Below are 22426 nucleotides of genomic sequence, written 5' to 3' on the forward strand. Positions count from 1 at the left end.
ATAGAGAGCATCCTAACGTACGGCATAACATCATGGTATGCAGGGTGCTCAGCTGCGGACAGGAAAGTACTGCAGAGGATCATCAACACAGCCCAGAAGATCACTGGCTGCTCTCTGCCCAGCCTGGAGGTCACTGCAAACTCTCGGTACCTCAGCAGAGCTGGCAATTTCATCAAGGACTACTCTCACCCCAGCAATCAACTGTTTGAACTATTACCGTCAGGCCGACGGTACAGGTCACATAAAACCAGGACAAACAGATTCAGGGATAGCTCCTTTCCCAGAGCTATCACCGTAGTAAATAAGCACAAAAACAATTGAACCTATTCCATACCGTCACTGTCATTATATTATGCTGCTATTCATACTGTCATTATATTAATGCTGCTATCCTGTATATATTGTACATACTATTGTTTGAGTACTTACGATTGGGTTTTTTTGTTTTTTTTTTGTACTTTTTATATTTTACATTTATATTTATTATTGAAACTTGCACCAAGGGAGCGGCACTCCAATTTCGTTGTACTCTGTACAATGACAATAAAGGCTATTCTTAGGGGTGGGTTTTTATAATCGATTCATCGATTAAAATCGATTCTGGCTTGGATAACGTAAAATCGATTCATTAAAATCCTGAATCGATTTTTTAATATAAATTTATTTTGTCCGAAATGCCAGAATCTCTGGTGACATCTCACAAAATTTCAAGAACCACCAAACAGTAAATGAGAGCAGGTACAGGGATTCTGCACATAGACTTAAACACACAGCGCGACCCGCGGATCAGAATCAGTTAGATGTCGCCTTTCTCACAGTCGGGGCTGAAAGCCGACAGCTCGCTGATCCGGGTCCGCGCTTTGTGTTCACGCCCTTTATGCGCTGATTCTAAAGCTGTTAGTTTGATCTCTCTCCAAACAATATTGACCGAACCAGCAGCAAAAGAAGATCCAAACGCTTCACATAAACATCGTCATGAATTCACTCTTTTACTGTTTTGCTTCCATTGCGATGCGCAGCTCTCTCTCTCTCCCTCTCTCCCTCCCCCTCCCCCTCTCTCTCTCTCTCGAACACTTTCGCTTTCTTCATTATTCGCTTGCTTGTTACGCACAAGTCTACTGTTGTTTACAGCGCTGTCGGCCGCTGTTTTTTTCCCTTTTACATTCTTCCGAAAAGAAAACCTCATTTCTGCTGTTCAATACTGAACAAATTTAAACTTTTTAATATTATTCAAAATGCAAAATGCTTAGCCGTGTGTCTAATAAAACCGCTGTAACGTCAGAGGTAATGTTCACTAATTAATGGTTTTCTTTCGTTTTTGATGTACTGCAGAATATTTTTATAAAATCCCAGACCAGGAAAATCACCTTCATGTTTTTCTGTGTTTTATCTTCAGCTACTTTGACACAAAGGCATCTGCTGTGATGCTCACACCTTGGATAAAGTCTTGCGAGTGTCAGCTTCCTTTTTATAGATACAAAAATATGTAAATGTTCTGATCTGAATTATACTTCTGACTGTCAAAATTTCCCAGATTTAAATCGAATCGAATCGAATCGAATTAAATCGAATCTTGGATCGAATCGATTTGGGACCTTGTGAATCGGAATTGAATCGATTCTAGAAATCAGTGACGATACCCAGCCCTAGCTATTCTACTCTATTCTATTCCACTCACCGACTCCTTCGACGGCCAGATTTCTTCTTCTTCCTTTTCTTTGGACGAGGGGAATGTGAGCTGCTTGATTTCCTCTTCACCCTGAATTGGCCGCATCAAGAGAGTTAGGGGGAGCATAAATCATTTACAAGCGATTGCTATTATAATCATCTCCAGTTTTCAATTTCTGATTACAGTTATTTGCCGATGCTTTGCCGATAACAGGAATGATAAGTGTATATTTTCTCATTTTCTCATTTCATTCATAACACAATATCTATACAATACATCTTACCATCCAAACAGGAAATCACTTTGAGGAAATGACACTTAATCTTGTCTATGAAGCGACACGCACACACACACACAGAGTACAGTCTAAATGACCATCTATGTAACAGTTTTCATATATAAATAATAATTGCTGCCTACCTCACGCCACATGCACTGTGGGTGATATTTTAAGATTTTTTTTGTGTTTACATTTGGAGGAAACACCCACAAGCCATGTGACAGGGACGACAGACAGCTGATTTAACACATCCTTGAACATACCTGTTGTCACCATGGTAGTCATGCCCATAATCTCCATCTTCATAGCCAATCACTTCAGGGTCCTCTTCATACCCATCAGGGGGATAGTGCAGGTGGTTGACCCTGAAAACACATGAAGAGATTGTGGTGAACAGTGTGTCTTCATTGTCTTCAGTGAAAACATGCAGACAAACAACAGCAACATCTGTGTGGGGCTTCTTCATAATTAACTTTTTATATTTGCCATCTTAGCTGGGTGTGTGTGACCATGGCAATCACAGGAAAAAGGATGAAAAGAAGAACTGAGCAACATCATTTTCAGCATGTGGGGACATTAAACAATTAAAATAAACAAAGCCGACTTGTGTCATATTTATAAATATTTTTTTAAACATACAACCTAATCAATTTAGCCAAGTGATGGATTTATACCAGGTGGATAGTGGATAGCAGCAGCATGTGGTGTGCAGGCTGCCAGGGTTTAAGGAAGCTGAGAGAACATTGATGATGGCAGCTGCTCACTGTTTGAAAGAACCTCAGGAAAGAGGAGTAACAAGTCTGAAGACTATCATACTACCATACTATACTAATCTGATGTCAATATTCGAGAACTTTACATTTTTAATACAATTATCACATTTGTTTAGGGATTTTCTTGCAAAGAGATTTTCTTTTTACCTTTAAAGATTGTAGTCTGAGCCAAAGGGGGAAAAAAACACTGTCATTGTTATACATCAAAATGGCGATTAATATGCTGAAGTATAGCAGACATTTTATTTTTCAAATAGTAGGAATGCTTCACTGTACATGGACAGCCAAGAGAAACTTTAATTGTGACCAACAAACACAGTAAGAGGGACATTATGCTGGTAAAACAGCCACTCATCAACGCCCTCTAGAGGACAATTGGTGAAATGTGACACTTTTCCTAAATGATTTACTGTATTTAGTGGCTCTGTGTTAAGAAATTATGCAACACAAGTGTATGGAAAGACATCTGGTGTAAAATCTGTACCAAATCATAGACGTCAATCTTCCACTCTGGTAACCCAGTAGGGTTAAATAAGGTAGCAGCAGAAAGAAAATGCTAAATTATTTATTAAATTTTCTGAATGTATTAATCATATCTTGGATTTATGGGTTCAGCTCAAATTGGTAAAATGCTCTGATCACAAAGTAACACCAAGATGAATGAAAATTAGCTTTACAGGCATGGCCCGACTGATTTTTAACATAGCCTTATTGCAAGTAGAAAGTCTTAAGGGAAGCGCTTATTTTAAGCCCTTAAAGTGATAGACAGAAAGTCAGGGGGTGTTTATAGCCTAATAAATCCTGATGAAACAACAACTGTATAGGAAGTTTTATACCAATGCATTCCCTCTCAAAAAAACTATAAATGTCAGGCTACCACTAGAGAGAAGTCAACGGTGTTCATCCTCTAGAAGCTATGAACAGATGTACAAAAATGTCATTCTAATCTAATGCGCATTTATAAAAATGACCCAGATGACAGATCAGTGGTGCCGTCCTTTGGTGAGGCTAGAAACATTCCACCTACCCATATGGTAAATAGCATTAAATTTTAAAGGAACAAAAACAAAAGCAAGAAAAATAAACCGACTCTATTACACGACAAAAAAATAAAACTAAAAATCAAATGCAACTTGAGTTCTATACCGACAGTTGCAATTTTCCCTCACTGCAGCAATGAGAATATCATTAGCTCTCAATCTCTTACAGACCAGCTTGTGGGATTCATATCTTCAGACTTGTTTATCACACATTGCATTGTATGTATTGACAGATGGCTGGAGCCTCCTTTCTTCCTCTTGGCCTCACTACCCTCTTCCCTCTTAGGTGCCTCTTCTGGTCTGCCAAATGTGACCTTGCCACGTGTGATGTTAAAACAAAAAAACCCCACACCATACTGACTCTTTTTTTCCCTTCATGCTGTCACAACTCCCAGAGTTTATCAGCTCAAACTATTATAACACACTCAGCATGTCATATTCTGGGTGTTATGACGCTTTCGCCCCCTACACACATATGTAACACATGGGAGCACTGTCTTTAGCGAAGACAACAGAGGTTCTCTGCGCGACACCATGCCTCCTTTATTAATAGGTAAGAGATAAAAAAGGAATGTATAATCAGACAAAGGTGTGATATAAATTTGGATAAAACGGAACAGTGATGTAGAAGAAAAAAACAAATAAGTTGTGTCAAGCAGTGGCGTGTCTAGAAAATTTTTGTTGGGGGGGCCAGGTAGGGGCACAGATTTGGAGAAGGGTGGCAGATGTAATTGGCAGATAATGTTTAAAAAAAAATTCTACCAACCGTTAACCATAATTCAATAATCCTATAAACCTAATAACCGAATGCGCTTTTAACTCTTATTAGAATGAGATTTTAACCACTACGGTGCAAAGTTTTTAGATACTGCGTTGATAAAGTACAAGAGATACAATCAGTGCTTTGTCAGTGTTTACTCAGCATTCAAGGACATCAATATTTGCATAGTATTTTTACTGACATATAGTGCACATATGTTTTGGGCAAAAACATTTTTGAATATTAAAATACGAACATTTGTAACAAACAATTGACAAATTAGCCAATTCCAATGTAAAACTTTATCTGCCTGTTAAAAAAAGAAGATAATCTTCTCACAAACTGGTGTTTGATTTTGAAACAGGAAAAAAGTGGGGAAACAACTGAAAAGACTAACATTTGAATAAAACCTGAAAGCAAGTAAATACTTCCTATGCTGCCTTATGGTAAACTTTGGTAATATTGATAAAGAACAACACTGGCTGATGATGAAATACAGTCAGCTGGCATGGTGACACAGCCAGTATTAACCTGCAGGGCTGGACTGGGACAGAAAATCTGGCATTTTGACTAGAGACCGGCCCACCAGGTATTAAAGCCATAAAGACTTTGAATGAAAACAAATGCTGTTGTGACAGTGATGTACACTGTCTTGTTGGTATATGTATGATTTCTATACATTTTACGTCAGATAAAAACTTTGGTTGTAAGATTTAGATAATTATTTAATAAAAGCGAGATATTTTAAATGAGAATAAGAAAGAAAAGTATTTCTTTGTGCCCCCCCTTTCCCTGTTAATGCCCTACCTGGCCCCCTGGCAAAACTTTCCTAGACCCGCCCCTGCACAGTTACCAGCTGTCAGCTACACAGAAAAGGATCCTGGTGTAAGTTGTCTCTCAGAAACAGTTCATAACTTCCCTCCAACTCATTCATGTCACCTAAAAGGTAAACCTGTTTCTCCATCACCTGTTCAGCTCTGATGATTCAGTAAGGACATCTGCTGGTTTCATCTTCATGTTTCCCTCTCACCACATATCCAAACCGACATCATGACCAGCAGCTTTACAGCTGTGGCTCCAGCAAACGTCAGCTGATACTAGAAAGTAATATTAAATAAATTCTAACAACAGCTGATCAAGCTTAAACGTGCAGCTGTTGTTTAGCGCGACATCCGCTGGTTTCCTCTTTCTGGCACAAAGTGGGCGATAAATAAACAAGAGAGAAAAGCCGATCAGCTGATCATTGATCAGTTTCATGATTGAAGTAGCAACAGGAGAGGGAGGGTGAGAGGATGAGAGAAGAAGAGGCAGCTGTGCAGCGTAATGACAGAATAACTCCAGCTTTGTGTCTTTTTTTCATTATAGCGAAAGACCAGGACAAACTACATCTCTTCTCAGCTCAATACGAAACGTGTAATATTTTCTCTGATTGAGGGACCATTCCATTTTTTTAAGGAGCCGTTGGCAACTCTACTAACTAACCTTATGAATAAAATAAAGTTCACTATAAGTTACATCATAGCACCCACCCAGCTGTATAAAAACTCCGTCAAGCTGGCTAGAACGCAGTACGAGTTATTGTAACTGACGGTAAAAAGTCAGCACAACGAAAATAAACTACACCTAAACTTGGTTTATATCTAACCCAGATAGACTGCAGGTCATAACTTCTTACCTGAAGTTCAGTTCACCTGACACTCGGACTGGCGGCTGCCTCGGGGCTCTCCTCCTCCCTCCCCTTCCCTCATCCACCTGCTGGCCTCTGTGGAAGCCCCGCCATAGCCACCACCAAACAACTGAGTTATTTTTACACATCCACCTGCATCTGGCCAATCCACCACCTCTCATTGTTCACCTCACTGTGCCCCCCCAGGCCACCCTGCTGGACACGCCACTGGTGTCAAGTATCTGGAAGGAGAGAGTGGAGCCAACACGAACAGGGAATGGGGTCTGGTGGTTAGTTGAGAAGACTTTGGCCTTTAATTGGCTGAGCACCACTAGGCACAGCAGGGATGCTAAGAACCAGCAGAATTACATCTGTGATGAACATGAGTTACAAAAATCAACTTAATTGGAACTCGCGCAACAAAAATATCTGCCTCAAACAGCAGAATTAAGTGAGGAGAAGAGGGTGTCAGACGACTCAGATGTTTGCATTAGAAAGTGAAGTTGAAAGTTTGCGAGGGAATATAGACTATAGATGATATTTTAAGTAAGCACCGCATGTTGATGGCACTCACACTTTCACTGCAAAAAGGCAAAAATAACTCACATTTTAACTCTGAGCTGAGAAGACACGCATGTACACAGAAACACATCGATACCCTGCAGTATTATTTTTTGGTTAGATTCACTAAAATCTCTGTAAAGTCTATATTTTTATTATTTAGCTTTTGAAATCCAGATGGTGTGGCCTCTCAGACTAAATGCAGGCTCCAGTCCAAGCCTCTGGTAATGTAATTGGCTTGGCCTTGGAGGAAGTGTTCGGATACTAGGCTTGTGCACATTCAGAAGCAGCTGCATACTCTTCCTCCTTACCATCAATATTTTTCTAAAAAAATGCCATCACTCCACATCAGCCAAATACAAAATATTTAGCATGACTGTATTAGGTAGAAACCTCTGGGAAAGAGAAATAAAGCCAAAAAACTAGAGTTTCTCTTAGAGCCACTTTAAGCAGCTGTAAAAGTGAGTCAATTCACACCGACGCTCTTGTTAAAATGCCCAACTGAAGTGATGAAACTGACATGTTTACAGCATAGTGGGGAGAAAAAAAAGATCTTGGCTCACCTTCATAACAGCTGTATGGGGGTGACTGTTTTTTTGGAACTGATTAATTTCACACTTTTAAGGCTTAAATGAGGTCCGCTGTAGATGATCGCTGAATGCTAAGTACTGCCTCTGCTAATTTGAGTAATTGGACTGGACTCATTGGTCATGTTAGAGCATTTTAATGGAGTTAGCTTACCAATTCAGATTGGAATGTGGTTTATTGTACTAAAAGCTTGATCAAAAACTTTGCAGTCCAGGTAAGTGAAATTCTACTTTTCTCTTTTTTCCATTTTCTTTCTTTTTTTTTTTTGTTTGTTTTTTTTACTTATCACAAAGTAACATTTCTCTTTGCAGTGCAGCCATGCAGTCAATGGAGTCATCTTGATAAGCAAGTTTGCTAACATTAGCTAATAACTAGGGGTGCAACGATATTCGTATCGATATTGAACCGTTCGATACAGTGCTTTCGGTTCGGTACGCATATGTATCGAACAATATAACATTTGTAATTTATTTTATCAACTTTCCTTCTGACGATGCTGTCTGTGTTGAGCGCTCAGTGAATCTGCGTTCGACTACTCCGCCTAGGCTGCACTGTCGAGTGCAGATCTACTGAGCGCTCAACACAGACAGCATAGTCAGAAGGAAGAGCGCAGGGCAAGCTAGCAAGACAGAAGTTAAGCTCTCCAGATCTGGCGTTTGGAATTATTTTGGTTTTCATGTGACGTATGACCCTGAAGGTCATGGACTAAAGTAAAACAGTATGTTGGATGTGCCGTGCAATGCTCAATTACATGGGTGGGAGCTAGTGTGTTAGCGCAGTTAGCTCGTTAACGTGTTGGCCGTCTAGCCCCATGCACGGGGCGATCGGCGGTAGCTCGTTAACGGAGATTTGCCGTGTTGTGGCGTTAAGGTCATTTCAACGAGATTAACCTGAAATCACTAGTGGGAACACAACGAATATGACTGCACATTTACGCCGACATCATCCTAGTGCAAAGACAAAAACAACAAGCATGCTACTAACTTTAGCCGAGTCATTTAGACAGCTGTTAGCACATGATTCTCCTTATGCTGCTGAGAATATAGCCCAGAAGAAGCGGATAGTATAGCTTTTATTTTGGAAAGAGCCATTTCTCTGTAATAAACTCTCTTTTCCAAAGATGAGTGATTCCTCAATCAGATACAGGGCTTGCAACATCGCTAGCCCGACGTCCTGGGGCTAGCGATTTTTTTCAGTCGGGCTACCAAAATCTATCTCTGCCCTGCCCGTCGGGCTATTGTAGGAAGGAAAAATATATGTCAATGCTTTTGCATTCTTTCAGAAATGTAGCTGGGTAATTATGTCATTGGCATCGGTGAGCCACTGTCAATATGTGACATATTGAAATCGCGTTTGAATTTGCGCTTGTTTTTTTGCTTTCACTTTGCAATCACGCGAACTGTGTATAGAGAGCGACAGCACTAATCTGTGAGTGATGATAATTTGCGCACCAATTCCTCTGACATCGTCTTATTAATCGTTAGCTTACTATGCAAACATGACAAGTGAAATCTCCCGCAGCAAGCTTAAACATGTGAGAGGTTGATCGCGCAGAGAATCGCTGAGCTTATGTGAGTGCGTGTGTAAAAGCAGGAGGATATATATTTCATTTCTTCTGAGCCAAATAAGACAGGTCAGGGTGAAGAAGTCAGGGTGAAGAAGTGACAGCCAAAGAAAAGCTTACCACAAAACGGAGAAGTTATGACAAATCAGACTATAAGGCAAAAAGAAAGTGCAGCTTTATGGTTTCATGGACAAAAGAATTTCTGTGGCTGCAATATGACGAGCTAAATAACCAGGGCTGCACATAAGTGGTCCGCAGGTGCGCATTCGCTGTCAAAATAAAAAACACGCACAAGGGTTAGGGTTAAATTTAAAAACTGTACTTTTGAGTTAAAATATATATTTATAATTTTAATAAATGACAAATTAAAAATGCATGAACATTTTTTTGTATCGAAAAAATATCGAACCGTGACACCAAAGTATCGAACCGAACCGAACCGTGAATTTTGTGTATCGTTGCACCCCTACTAATAACCTAATATGCACTAATTATCTATTACAAAGCCAGATCTCGATTAACAACATCTGCACTGTGATTTAAAGTCGGATGTATTAATAGTAGGATGTGTTAATAACACAGCAGTTCTAATTGTTTGTGCTATAGGTGGCTGTAGCTCAGGTGGCAGAGCAGGTCAGCCACTAATCAGAAGGTCGGTGGTTCGATCCCAGGCTGCCTCCTGGCTGCATGTCAAATATCCTTGGGCAAGATACTAACCCCGTGTTTGCCTACTGGTGGTGGTCAGAGGTGGCGCCAGTGTCTGGCAGCCTCGCCTCTGTCAGTGCGCCCCAGGGCAGCAGTGGCTACAATGTAGCTGCCATCACCAGTGTGTGAATGTGTGGGTGAATGACTGAATGTAGTGTGAAGCGCTTTGGGGTCCTCAAGGGACTAGAAAAGCGCTATACAAATACAGGCCATTTACCATATTCACTTGACAAATTTCTTACTTCTAAAAAAAAATTATGAAAAAAACATCTCTAATGGGATTCACAGACTTTACCCATGACCCATGAGTGTGCTGACTCAGTTAGCTGAAGTTGCTTTAGATTCTTTTAAACAGGGACATTAAAATGTAAATAATTGTGAAAGATTCATAACAGCATGCGACTTCAGCATTACTTGCTGACTCAATGTCTTGATTTAGTTTTTTCAAAGCAAAACAAAAATAAATTGTTGCTTTAGCTGTCGGTGTTGCCCCCACAGGGCAGGAAAAGAAACTCGCTGCCAAAAAGAGCAATTAACAACAATTTAAACAATCTAGTGGTCCCCATGCTTAGTCATTAGTAACAAATCAACCAATTCCCCATCCTGTCTCTAGTTTCCTAATTTATACTATGCTCCATTATGCTGACGACATCTGTCCAGTCCAGACAGCGTTCCTATTAGGCAGATGAGTGAGTCTCTCTGCTGACCTGGTGAGGTAAGAGCCTCTCTAATTCAGCCACTGTCCCTGAGACTTGGCAGTGATGGACTATGGCCAAGGGTCTCCCTAGGGCTGTAGCACCAAGTAGTGCAACTCATTCATAGCCTCTTTCAGACAACCACTCTGCTCGTGAAGTCCTGCACATGTTTCTGTTGCTGCAGAGAGTTATAGTTTGTTATTCTGGGGAGGAGGCAGGTGGTGGCTGTATGGATTACTCTTCATTATATGTATGGGGGCAAACTACAAAGACTTTAGAGTTGTCATATTGAGATGAAAAGTTTACTGTGCTGGGATTTCTATAAGCCGAGCTGATTGATTAGATGGTCGTCGGGGAAAAACCTTAATCTTGTGGATGCACAATGTTTAGATAAGATATAACCACTTCTATACAAAATAAGATATATTTCTGTTTCCTAATAAGGAAAGGCTGGTCTCAGGTATTACATCAGATATTGAACTGCTATCTGAAACTGAGGGGCAGCCTTGGTAAGTAAGCACGAAAGGCTCTGAGAGGCTTTACATGCTGCATTCCTTGTCTCGCTCCACATTCCCATCCATTCTTCAGGAAATCAATGTGGGACACCAGTAAACAGAGTTATGAGGTAGCCACAGCTTACTGCTGGCTGTTTATTGCTAGTGTATTAAGCTACAGCTGATTTATCACATTCTGTCATTTTCTTTCCTCAGACTTCCTGTATGTCTTATCAATTTGTAATACCTTTTCTCAATCCAACCAACATATCTAATTGAGGAGTCAGATTAATTAAGGCATGTTAATGTCTAAAGAGGCATTTCACTTCAGCTTACTTCACACAGAGGTCTGCTTGCGTGTATTTTTTTTAAATCCTGGGTGAGCGAAAAGGATAAGGAAGAGTGGGAGGATAACAACCCTGCAAATTACAAGCCTCTTCAATTTTCCACATCAAGGCCTTTGTAGAGAGGGAATGTTGCAGAATTTCAGGCGAGCACAGACATCCTAAATTGACCTGACTCACAAGTGCCCTTGAGAGTGAACTACTGTGAAAAGCAAAGCATGCAGAGTTTCCTGTGTCTTTATAGTTTGCCGTCTTTGGACCATAAAGGTTCATCTCATTCATCTTACTGTACATCACGGCTGTGGGTAACTCCTCCTCCCCAGCCTTCTTTTTCATTTCACTGTGGTTTAGTTAAACGTCAGACAACAGCTGATATGCAGAGGAGGGAGAATCATTAATCGCGACTGCGAGACAGGAAGCATGAGCGTCATTAACAGTCATTAGTTCAGAGACAGCAGGACAGGTTGCCACCACAACCATGCCTCTCTCCATCACTCACAGGTTCAGAACACTGAGTCAGGAATGCCTCCACACCCACATCCTGCTGTTGCCATTCCTCCCGTATTTCAAGGTTCCAGCCTTTGTGATTGTGTCTTTCTGTGACGGGGACAAAGTCTTTTTACACATTCATTCATTTTGATTGCTTTAATTCCGTCTTTGCTTGCCTCAGAAGAGGCACTCTCCCTCCCACCTTGCGCTTAAAGCTTGAACGAGGCTTAGCACTAAACAAATTGACAATTATCATGCCAATCTTCGCCTCATTGGCTTCCAGCAGAGTTTGGAATAGACTTTAAAATGCTACTGATTATTTTCAAAGCACCAGGGTTTTAACTATTCCCTGTGTATTCACAGAAAGGCAGTGCCAGTCAAAAGCCATTAAAATTTATTGCACTTTTGCAATTACGGTCCATGTTCTTTGGAACCAACAGCTTTCAAGGTATTATTTGAGTTGCAGGCCATTTTTCATGACCTCTTTTAAAATCAATTTCTGTTAGCATTTGCTATTTATTGCTGCCTAGTTATAGTAGTTTCATTTATTATGAAGCATCTGCATTCATTTTCTAATCAATTTATCATCAAGGATGATGCCTAATGACTTTGCTAACAATGTGTTTGCGAACAAAAAATGGAGTTGAGATAGGCTGTGAAAGAATATAAATACATTCTTTGGTTATGCATGGACAATCCTCTGAAAAAACAATGAAATATATAAATTTTATGCAGAAACATCCACCCCTCTCCTCTCTTCTTCTCTGACCCGACTGGCACAAGTAGCTGTTAAACATTATTGTACAAAGACAAAGATTTATAGCTTAAGGGCAAATTTACAATGCAAGGCAACCAGAATTGCATAAAATTGATGAGAGGAGAAAATTCTGCTTATAATTTACGGACAGTGGCCTAATTTATGAAAATGTACAAAGTCTCTCTACAGAGAGAGGAGCAAAACAGATCTATCAGAACTGGGTGGGTACTGTGTGTGTGGGGTCTTGGAGGTCGAGTTTTTCGGGTCGAGTCTCTGTAATAAACATCCCATTTAATAAACACTAGAAGAGGATTTTAGGTAGTGCCAGACATGAACAGTTAGGGCATCACTGGGCTTCATTTTTGGGATTTTGAAGACCGATACCATTTTTTTTCTATCACACATAAAGCATAAATGGGTTTAACATTTGTTAGGTGTAGTTACTGCACTTATGATTCTTTACTAAGATAATATGATAATGTTGCAAAAACTGGCACAAGTTACCCGTTTATGCTCTGTCTGACTCTGCAGGTTGCTGTGCTTGTGCCATTCCAAACAAGATGTTGCCAGCAGTGTAGTTGCAGACTGCCCTCAGGCCATTTATCTATCCACTTTCTTCCACTTATCCAGAGCCGGGTTGTGGGGGAAGCAGCCTTAACAGAAAAGCCTAATCCTCCCTCTGCCCAGCCACCGCCTCCTGCTTATCCAGGGAACACTGAAGTGCTTCTGGTCCTGGGTCTATGCGCCCCCAGACACCTCACCCAGGAGACGCCCAAGAGGCATCATTCTTGTCAGTAGAGCTGGGCGATAGAACGATAACGATATGTATCGCGATATAACTTTTTCTCGATAGAAACTATCGCGATAGACCTCGCCGCTCTTGTCCTCTTAAAAAAAAGAAAAAAAAAAAGAAAAGAACAGCCAATCCAAATTACGTAGCGCAGAGCCGAACCAATCACAGCCGCAGCGTCACGTCACGTGACTTGTTACGTGCAGCACAAGTGCCAAGCCGCACATGTGTATTTGTTTGGGAAGCAGCCAGCCACCGTACCGCCCGGATAATGGAGGAAATGAGTGTGCCGACTACAAAAATCAACCGAGCGTGACCGAAGGTTACCGAAGAGAAAACAGATGATGGTTCCAATGCCGGAGAGATTGTCGAACGGAAGAGCCATAGAAGTTCCGTAGTGTGAAGGTATTTCGGCTACTTCAAGTCTGACAAAAAACAGAGTAGCGTGCACTGTAAATTGTGCCGAAAGCAAGTCTGGAAATACAATAAACTGGTGCGTGCGCTACGTCCACATGTACCCGGGTATTTTTGAAAACGCAGATTTTTCTATGCGTTTGCACCTTTCGTCCACACGTACAGCGTTTTTGGTCACTGAAAACGAAGATTTTTGAAAACTCAGTTTTTGCCTTTACGTGTGGACTAGAAAAACGGAGAAAACGCAGCGTCAAAGGTGTGCGCATTTTTTGACGTCACACTGTGCGCCACGTTATTGTTTCGGTGAAATGAATTTCTACAATACTGTTACTGTTAATTCTACTCTCTGCAGTGTTTAAATGCTTACATATACACACAGTTACTGTCCCTCCACACATGCGACTCGGTTCTGCTTCTATGCCCCAGCTTTGTTTACTTTTTCCCACCGAGGCTTCTAGACTTCTGATTGGCCAACATTTCTGCACGGTTAGGAATCTAGCTCCACCTGCTGCTTTGGCATGTTCATAGCAGCGTTTTCCTTCATTTCTCCCTTTATGTGTGGACGGGATTATTTTTTAAAACGAAAACGGAAAATCTCCGTTTTCAAAAATAATAATAATGATGGATTGGATTTATATAGCGCTTTTCAAGGCACCTAAAGCGCTTTACAATACCACTATTCATTCACTCTCACATTCATACACTTGTGGAGCTAAGCTACAGTTGTAGCCACAGCTGCCCTGGGGCAGACTGACAGAAGCGAGGCTGCCATATCGCGCCATCGGCCCCTCTGGCCATCACCAGTAGGCAAGTAGGGTAAAGTGTCTTGCCCAAGGACACAACGACCAGGACAGAGAGCCCAGGGATCGAACCGGCGACCTTCCGGTTACAGATGCGATTCCCAACCCCCTGAGCCACGGTCGCCCCTACATACCTGTGTATGTGTGGACGTAGCCTCAGTCTCTGACCGGAAGCGCTAATTCGTCATTCGGCTTTTGTCAGACTAAAGTAACTGTTAAAACTGTTTGAAAAGCTAAGCTATACAACAAGGAGAGATTGAGAATTTCCTTTTGGTTCTCAGTTTATTTGATATTGATAAAAGTTAATCAATTTTGTCTGTTCTTCTGTAAAACAAACTAAGCTTTATTTTTAGAATTAATATTTTGTTTCTAAGTGGAATTGACAATTTAGTAGTCTGTTTCGTTTGTTCTATTTTAAAACTTAAACGCTTTAGCGACTGCCTTTTGTGTAGTTTGCAATATTTGCCTTTATTTATCTGAAAAAGTCTCATGTTCCTTAAGTACATCTTCCCTGTTGAACTTATTATGGGAAATAAATATTTAAATAAAAACAAGCTGCTGATTATTTCACATTTTACTTGTGAGCAACGGCACATTTAAATCTTACAAATATAGTTATTTGGGTTATATCGTGATAGATATCGTTATCGCCTGAAATGAAAAAAACATATCGTGATATGAAAAAATCTTATATCGCCCAGCTCTACTTGTCAGATATCTGAACCACCTGAACTGGGTCCATTAAATGTGGAGGAGTAGGGCCTCTACTCTGAGCCCCTCTTGAATGACTGAACTCACTCAATCTCTCAGAGAGAGGCCAGCTACTTTTCAGAGAAAGCTCATTTCTGTCGTTTGCATCTTAGGTATCGTCACTACTCAAAAGTGGTGACCAAATTCACGTAGTGGTCAAACTGTGTAACATCAACACTCATACCATGGCTGAAGGGCGTTTCTCCCTTCTCTTCCTTACTTTTTACATTTGCATTTATCTGTGGTTATAAATGCAGATGCAGCTGACTGATGATTTTAAACTAGTGTGCACCACTAGGAAATCTGACCTTCTAATGCACGTGTCACAGATATCAAAGCTGACGACGTAACTTACATTGGTTGTGTGTGGGAGCCTTCTCTGGTGATAACGCCTTCTTTGTCCATCAGCATTTGTCTGAATGTGCTTACTTTCTGTCGGATTTCTTCTTCTGTGTACCTGAGGATAAGAAAACACAACAGTTAACAGAGAAGCAAACACATGTTCATCAGTAATCCGCAGCTTTAAATAGCGGGTTCAGCAGTCAGCGAACAAGGATGAATCTGAATTCTTCTCAGTGTTAACCAGAGTCTATGTGAAGGTCTGTGAACAGTGACACGGCAGCCTTTAATAACAGCACCGATTGCAGCAGAGGAACTGGCAAAACTAACTGTTATCTGTCATAACTGCCAGAAGCTCGCGTAGGAGGCGTGTCGTGCCCCGCTATCACACAGAGTCAGAAAAAATGGCAAAGGCTGTCTTCTGACTGCATCCTGACCAAAAATTACACTCAGCCAAATTATGCACATTCTGATGATTCACTGTCAACCTCTCTGGTCCCAGGCGGGCCAGTACTGCATGTTTTATTCTGCAAGTGAGCACCGGGACTCGCAACTGAGCTGAGAGTAACTGCAAGCAGCTTGTGGAGCTCTCTATCAGCTGACACAGACAGAATAATGAGGATCTCTGCAGAGGCACAGAAAAATCAATTACTGTCTCGGTCATATTGTAGATTTGTATTCATATTTTTTAATCTAACATATTTGGCTTTTTTTTTTTAGATGGCTGTGGCTGTTAGTAGGAGCAAAAGAAGAGGAGCAAAAGGATCAGTGCTGTAATGACGCTCTAATTTCATTGTGAATGTAACAATACAAAATGCACAGAGTAAATCAGAAAGGCAAAACTGTTTATGCATACAGCTTTAGGCTACATCCTCCCAGTCTGTAAATTTCACAAGCAGCAGCCACAGTAGCACTACAGGCTGCCTCTGTAGGAGCAGTGACAGCTCTACAGTGGAGACAGTAATAATTCAACTAGCCTATCTGAACAAGTCCCGTTTTAATCTACAGATACTCATAGATCAGCCGTGCAAGAACATGTGCTTGACAGGACATGGCTTCTTAATTTCACTGCGCGCCGAAGCCCATCTCCCGGTAAATTCACACCAACTTCTAAACCATCTCCAAGTTCAGCTTGGGCTGTGGTAATGAGCTGTAATGAGTTATAGAGCCAGAGAGAAGGTTGGAGGTGGGAGTGAAAAGGGAGAGAATTAATAAAGCTGTGAAATGGTGGCCGAGAGCCAAACATCACAGAGGAAGACTGACTGGGACCCACTTGTATTAATAAGCAACTATAATGTTTATGTCACGTTGAACAATGAAAGAGATCCAGCACTGTGCTCACACAGAAATCCACCGGGATTTACCACACAGCTAAAAACACAGATACTTGCCTTGACCGTAAAACTGCATTCATTGTGTCTTTGAATCTAAACCTACTGGTGTGTGGTGTTTTCATATTTGGTGATTGGCCAATTAGAGCAGGGCGATATTGCCAAAAAAATGTATCACGATATATATTTGAAAATTTGCGATAACGATATAACTGACGATATAATTGATGCGAGACAAAATACAACTCCACAACATTACTAGCACAAAAAGACAATCTTCCATTTATTTTCACTTAAACAAGAAGCTGGTTTTTATGTACATTAAAGCTTTATAAAAATGTAACAGTGCAAATGCAAATTCCTTGCTGAAAGTTTAACCAAAAGGCATTTCCAGTAGAAATGGGCTGACATATCCTGAGCATAACCATGTATAATATCCACTGAAGTTAAAAAGAGGTGCTTTGCAACATTAAACTGCAGTGTGCAGTACGTATTTTTCGGACCATAAGGTGCACGGGATTATAAGGCACATTAAGCGAAACAAAGCAGTCAGATAAATCAAACTTTAGCAAACTCATTCTTCTTGCTTCCTCCACTTCTGTACCATTGGTTCATTAATGTTGAATTCTCTGGCAGCTGCTCTATTCCCATGTTGTTGCAGTATATTAATGACTAACCTCGTATTGTGGATGGATTATCTCAGTTGTTCTCCTGACTGAAGTTTGGTCCGTTTACAGCATCCTGCCATGCGATTGCATTTGTCTCTAACTATCAGGAACCTTAACGTTAACTTTTATAAGTGGAAAAGTGTTAAGTGTTCGTCCTCCAGCTTCACCGTTTATGTTATGCTAACGTAGCTGTGTCGCTAGCGATCACGTAGCACATCATTATATACCAGCTAGCCCAACTTCAGTAACCCTACAAACGTCACTGCTGTTTAGTTTCCTGTCTTCATTTATGTTGGAAGTGAAAGCAGAGCTGTACGTTTGAATTTTTTCAGAAATCTCTCAGTCAGAACATGCAATATCATGCTTAGGTAACTAGCGAGCTAACTTCCGCTAGCTTCCTGTTAACTTCTAACTCCGTTAAATGTAAAAAATTTTGTTTTCATGGATGCCTGGAAGTTAAACTTCATAGTTACACCTGGTAAAGCAGCAATGCTGATCGTTTTATTAAAGATGAAAGAATTTAGACAGTTTTTAACTCTCAGTGATGCTGCAGTGTTCGTTTGACCTGAAGTATACGAGTTTAGGACCCAGATTACTCCCAGATTTAAGAGCATCTTAGTCTGACAAATACGACAATAACGACGGCCGCTTGCATGTTCTGCAAAAAAATGTGCTTTGTCGTGTATCTGACGGACAAACACCAAACCAGTTCCACATCACTGAAGTTGCACCATTTTTACAAACCAATTCTGGTTCATCTGTTTCACTCAACAATCGGCCATGTGCGTATGAAAACAAAGGCACTGCACATGTGCGTTTTACTCATATTCTATCGCGATATTTAATTTTCCTATCGTTGTCTAACATTATACCTGTCACGGTCTGCAGTAGTGATGGTAAATTTGATTCTTTTTACTGAATCGAGTGTTAATGAGTCACTCACCAAAGTGAATCGGGAGTTTTGAGTCATTTGATTCACTGAGTCAGTTGACCAGAGAGTGCAAAAATTTTACATTTTCACTCAAACTTAATTTGTTTCCCTTTTCATGTAAATCCCACTGCTAAGATGGATGATTAAAAAAAAACAAAAAACTATTTTGTAGAGAAAAAAAGAGCAAAAACATTTCTAAAATTAAGCAATTTCCTATCAAAATTGCTTAATAAACATTTATTTTGTTTATTTGTATTTTATTAGTATTTTCCTTAAGTGTGTCAATTATATATTTTCTTATCTAAATGTCCACTGCGCTGTGAGCCAGGGGGCGGTAATACGCCTTAACATTGGTTGCCAACCAAGAAGAAGAAGAAGCTGTGAGCCAGGAGGGAGGGGGTGAGTGAGTGAGTGATTCGTTCGCTCACTCCTTGATTCAGCACAGGAGGGAGGGGGTTAGTGAGTCCTGAGTGATTCGTTCGCTCTTTGATTCAGCACAGGAGGGAGGGGGTTAGTGAGTGAGTGAGTGATTCGTTCGCTCTATGATTCAGCACAGGAGGGAGGGGGTGAGCGAGTCCTGAGTGATTCGCTTATGCTTATGATTCAGCACAGGAAGGGAGGGGGTGAGTAGCTCAAATGTGTTGTTAGCATGTTAGCAGCGCGATGCTACTCTGAACCGAGGAGCTATTTTCTTGATGTGAGCTTCTACTCAGGGTTTTTTCTGCCAGTTCAGGGCAGAAATGCTTTTGTTACGAAACTGGCTGTTGTTTTCCCCCCCACAATTTTAATTATAAGCTAGATATATTTCTACTAATGGAATTAGTTTGCTAACAGCAACAGGGACGAGTCAGTGAGTCAGTTGGGCTTGTGAATCATGATTCACGAGTCAGTAAAGTGATTCTCGAGTATTGAACGATTCGTTCACGAATCGAACATCACTAGTCTGCAGAGACAGGCCGTGCGGTGGTGTGTGTAATGGACCCAGGTGCGTACACAAGTGAGTAGACGGGAGTGAACTTAACAGAAAGCAAGCCTTTATTATGGCTGAAGACAAAGTGTACAAACAAAGCAGGGATAGCGTGACTAGACTATAACTAAACTGGGAAAACTAATACTGTGACAAACTAAGAAAACTCAGAGACTATGATGGTCACTGCAAAGACTGACCGTGAAAACATGGTGGTGCAAATGAATACAGAAGATACATGGAACTCAAATACTGGGTCGCTTGACCCCAGACCATGACAATACCGGTATTACCATGAACGGTATAATATGGCCCAGCCCTACGGCCAATTAGTGCTAAGTAACAGACTAATAAAATACTAGAATTTCAATCCTGAAATCTAAAGGACAACCTTCCTGCAGATGGTCTGTACCACACTGCAAGCCATAATAATTGTAAGATAATGCTCCAAAAGGCACCAGCAGCACAAAGATAATAGATTCAAAGATTCAAGATTCAAAGTGTTTATTGTAATGTGTACAGAAGAAATAGCATTTCTCTGTGCAATGAAATTCTTCCTTTGCTGTCCATACACAAATGCCAAGTTGGGTAGAGTTGAAGCAACAAGATAAATAAGGATAAAATAAGACAAGACATTACGATAAAAAAGATTTAAAAAAAAAGCATAAAAATAATGAAAGATAAATAAATAATTACAAAAATAAGTAAGTAAAGACAAGTGAGGTATGTGCAAATTGCAATTGTGGTAGGTCAGCTGTTCAAGAGTCTGATAGCAGTGGGGAAGGAGTTGTTGAGCCGGGCCGTTCTGGATTTCACACGTCTAAACCTTCATCTCGAGGGCAGAAGTGTGAACAGTCCGTGTTGAGGGTATGTGGGGTCTTTGAGGATGGAGGCAGCTCAATAGAAATCAATAGATTAATTGATTTCAATTAGAATAAGTGAAGCCTACCAGTAATCAGTTTCAACCTCCTGTGATGGCACAGGAAATCAAACCAGCCACGTCCCTAACCAGCCTTAGGAAGTCACTGTGGAGTGGAAATATGGACATTACTTTTATTTTATTGTATGAAAGGATGAGAGAGAGATGGTAGCACAGAAACTACGCCCAGTACAGAAACAATAGCATTATGCTGGCATCAGAGCTTTGGCTCTTTGCAATCATCTGCACAGGTGATCATATAGCTGTGGATGCCAAAACGAGCCTGAACTTCAACAGGTAACAGAAGCAGTGATGAGTAGTCAGGCTTCAAACCTTCATATATGTATCCTCATTAGGAAACTAAGACGACAATGTGCCTCAGGCCATTCCGAAGGTTTTTTCTCCAGTGAATAATTAAGTAACGTAGTGCATTAGTTTTAAGAAAAGTAATGGGTGATGTGTAATACAATATTTATTTTAGTAATGATGTCAAATCGAAAAGAGCCAGCTGAGGAGGTTCGGGCATCTGACAAGGATGCCTCCTGGACGCCTCCTGGGTGAGGTGTTCTGGGCATGTTCCACTGGGAGGAGGCCCCGGGGCAGATCCAGGACACGCTGGAGTGATTATATCTCTCGGCTGGCCTGGGAACGCCTTGGTGTTCCCCCGGATAGGCTAGAGGAGGTGGCTAGGGAGAGGGAGGTCTGGGCTTCTCTGGTTAGGCTGCTGCCCCCGCGAACCGGCCCCGGATAAAGCGGAAAAAGATGGATCGATGGATGGATGGATGGATGATGCCAACATTGTTGGCCTACCTATCTTTGTATGCAACATATTGATATTTTATCATTCTTCTCATGTTTGTGTGCAAGAAAGCAAATAAGCGCATTTCAAAAACATAATACCATCCCTGCTGCAGGAGTTTACAAAAATCATAATTTGCACCAATGAAAGCTGTTAGATCAGTGTATTTAAAATCTAAAAATAAAATTTCAAAGGAGCTTTCGTAGAGTTTCAGCATGCCGATACATCAGAATTTTTTGTAAGTTTGAACACTGATATTGGCTGATACAATAAAGGGATGGTACAAACTGTGGTATGACTTACGACTTTCTGCAGTTGCATGCATTCATTAATCCACACAGAAATCACAGAATAAAATAGGTAATATTTTTTCTTTCTGTTTGAAGCTGAATGCAATCCAGTGGTATTTGTCACTGTTTATAGACTGTTAATGTATAACTGAAGACATAAGATAACAAAGCACAATATATAAATAAAACAGGGTAAAAAAAAACACCTAAAAGGTGTGAGCCGAAGTAAAAGGGTAGAGATAGCGCTTTAAGTTTGGCTTTAAAAGTATTAACATTCTCTGCTGTCCTCAGGTCTTCCATTAGAAATTTTTTTTATTTTTTACAGTGGATGGATGGATGGATGGACCTCAGTAACAGAAATAGGTTCATCTTTGCCTCAAATGCATCTTGTGGCAGAACCATTTTCCCAAACTGGATTGTAAAAGGATTCAGTGGCTCATTTCAGCGTGGAAACAGCATTAATCAGATGAGTGTTTGCGTTCTCAGATTAAATATAGCTGCCAACGCCATGTATTCTGAGCCACTTGCTATCAGTGCCCTGATGGTGCGGAGAATGAGATTAGGAAAAGTGCGATGGAGAGCTGAAATAGCTGGAAGATGGCCCAGCAGAGAAGAAGCCATTCGGTGTGACAGCGCCATCAGGTCCTGCTGTACGGCAATCTGTCAACCCAGCAGCTGTCAACACAGCACAATGGAGGCCACAAAGATACAGTTTATATTCATGGCTTTCCATTCATGGCTCCGGATCCATCACCATACATTAGCCACTACGTGACAACTCTACAGCGGTCCCAGTGTTCTCCCAGCTGTCTGCTGCAGATCGAAGAAGAGTGTATAAGCGTGGTGGGGGGAGTGAATGTGTGCTAACCCAAAAAGAGGCCACAGCCAAAGTAAGCCATTCTCCTTCATATTGTGCTGATCATATTGGTGATGGTGACTGATGCTACTCAGGTACCTTAGCTTAAGCAATAAAATAATAGTTTGAACTCATCAAGCTGAAGTGCTTAATGACATACAGTACTGTGCAAAAGTCTTGACCTACC

The 22426-nt window shown here is 40.9% G+C and overlaps 1 protein-coding gene and 1 long non-coding RNA gene across 10 annotated transcripts in view; one reads left to right on the forward strand and one right to left on the reverse strand.

The window, feature by feature from the left end:
- srrm3 (serine/arginine repetitive matrix 3) overlaps positions 1-22426 on the reverse strand; it is a gene marked incomplete at its 3' end in the record, with an annotated part of 144868 nt that overhangs the window by 38644 nt on the left and 83798 nt on the right. For 7 of the 8 annotated variants that reach the window (XM_082548596.1, XM_082548598.1, XM_082548600.1 and 4 more), the window contains 3 exons: positions 15495-15596; positions 2213-2314; positions 1679-1759 (listed from right to left, as the gene is read on the reverse strand). In XM_082548596.1, the coding sequence (XP_082404722.1) occupies positions 1679-1759; positions 2213-2314; positions 15495-15596 (285 nt within the window). Of the gene's footprint in view, positions 1-1678; positions 1760-2212; positions 2315-15494; positions 15597-17486; positions 18046-22426 lie in introns of those variants that run through there. The other variant, XM_082548602.1, reaches the window with a different exon arrangement.
- Positions 18403-22426, forward strand: part of LOC309715454 — a 135400-nt gene continuing 131376 nt past the window's right edge. For both annotated transcript variants that reach the window (XR_014279211.1, XR_014279212.1), the window contains exon 1: positions 18403-19349. This is a non-coding gene — a long non-coding RNA (uncharacterized lncRNA). The remainder of the gene's footprint in view (positions 19350-22426) is intronic.

This window comes from Aulonocara stuartgranti, assembly GCF_965226115.1.
Source record: "Aulonocara stuartgranti genome assembly, chromosome: 10".
Classification (NCBI taxonomy): Eukaryota; Metazoa; Chordata; class Actinopteri; order Cichliformes; family Cichlidae; genus Aulonocara; species Aulonocara stuartgranti.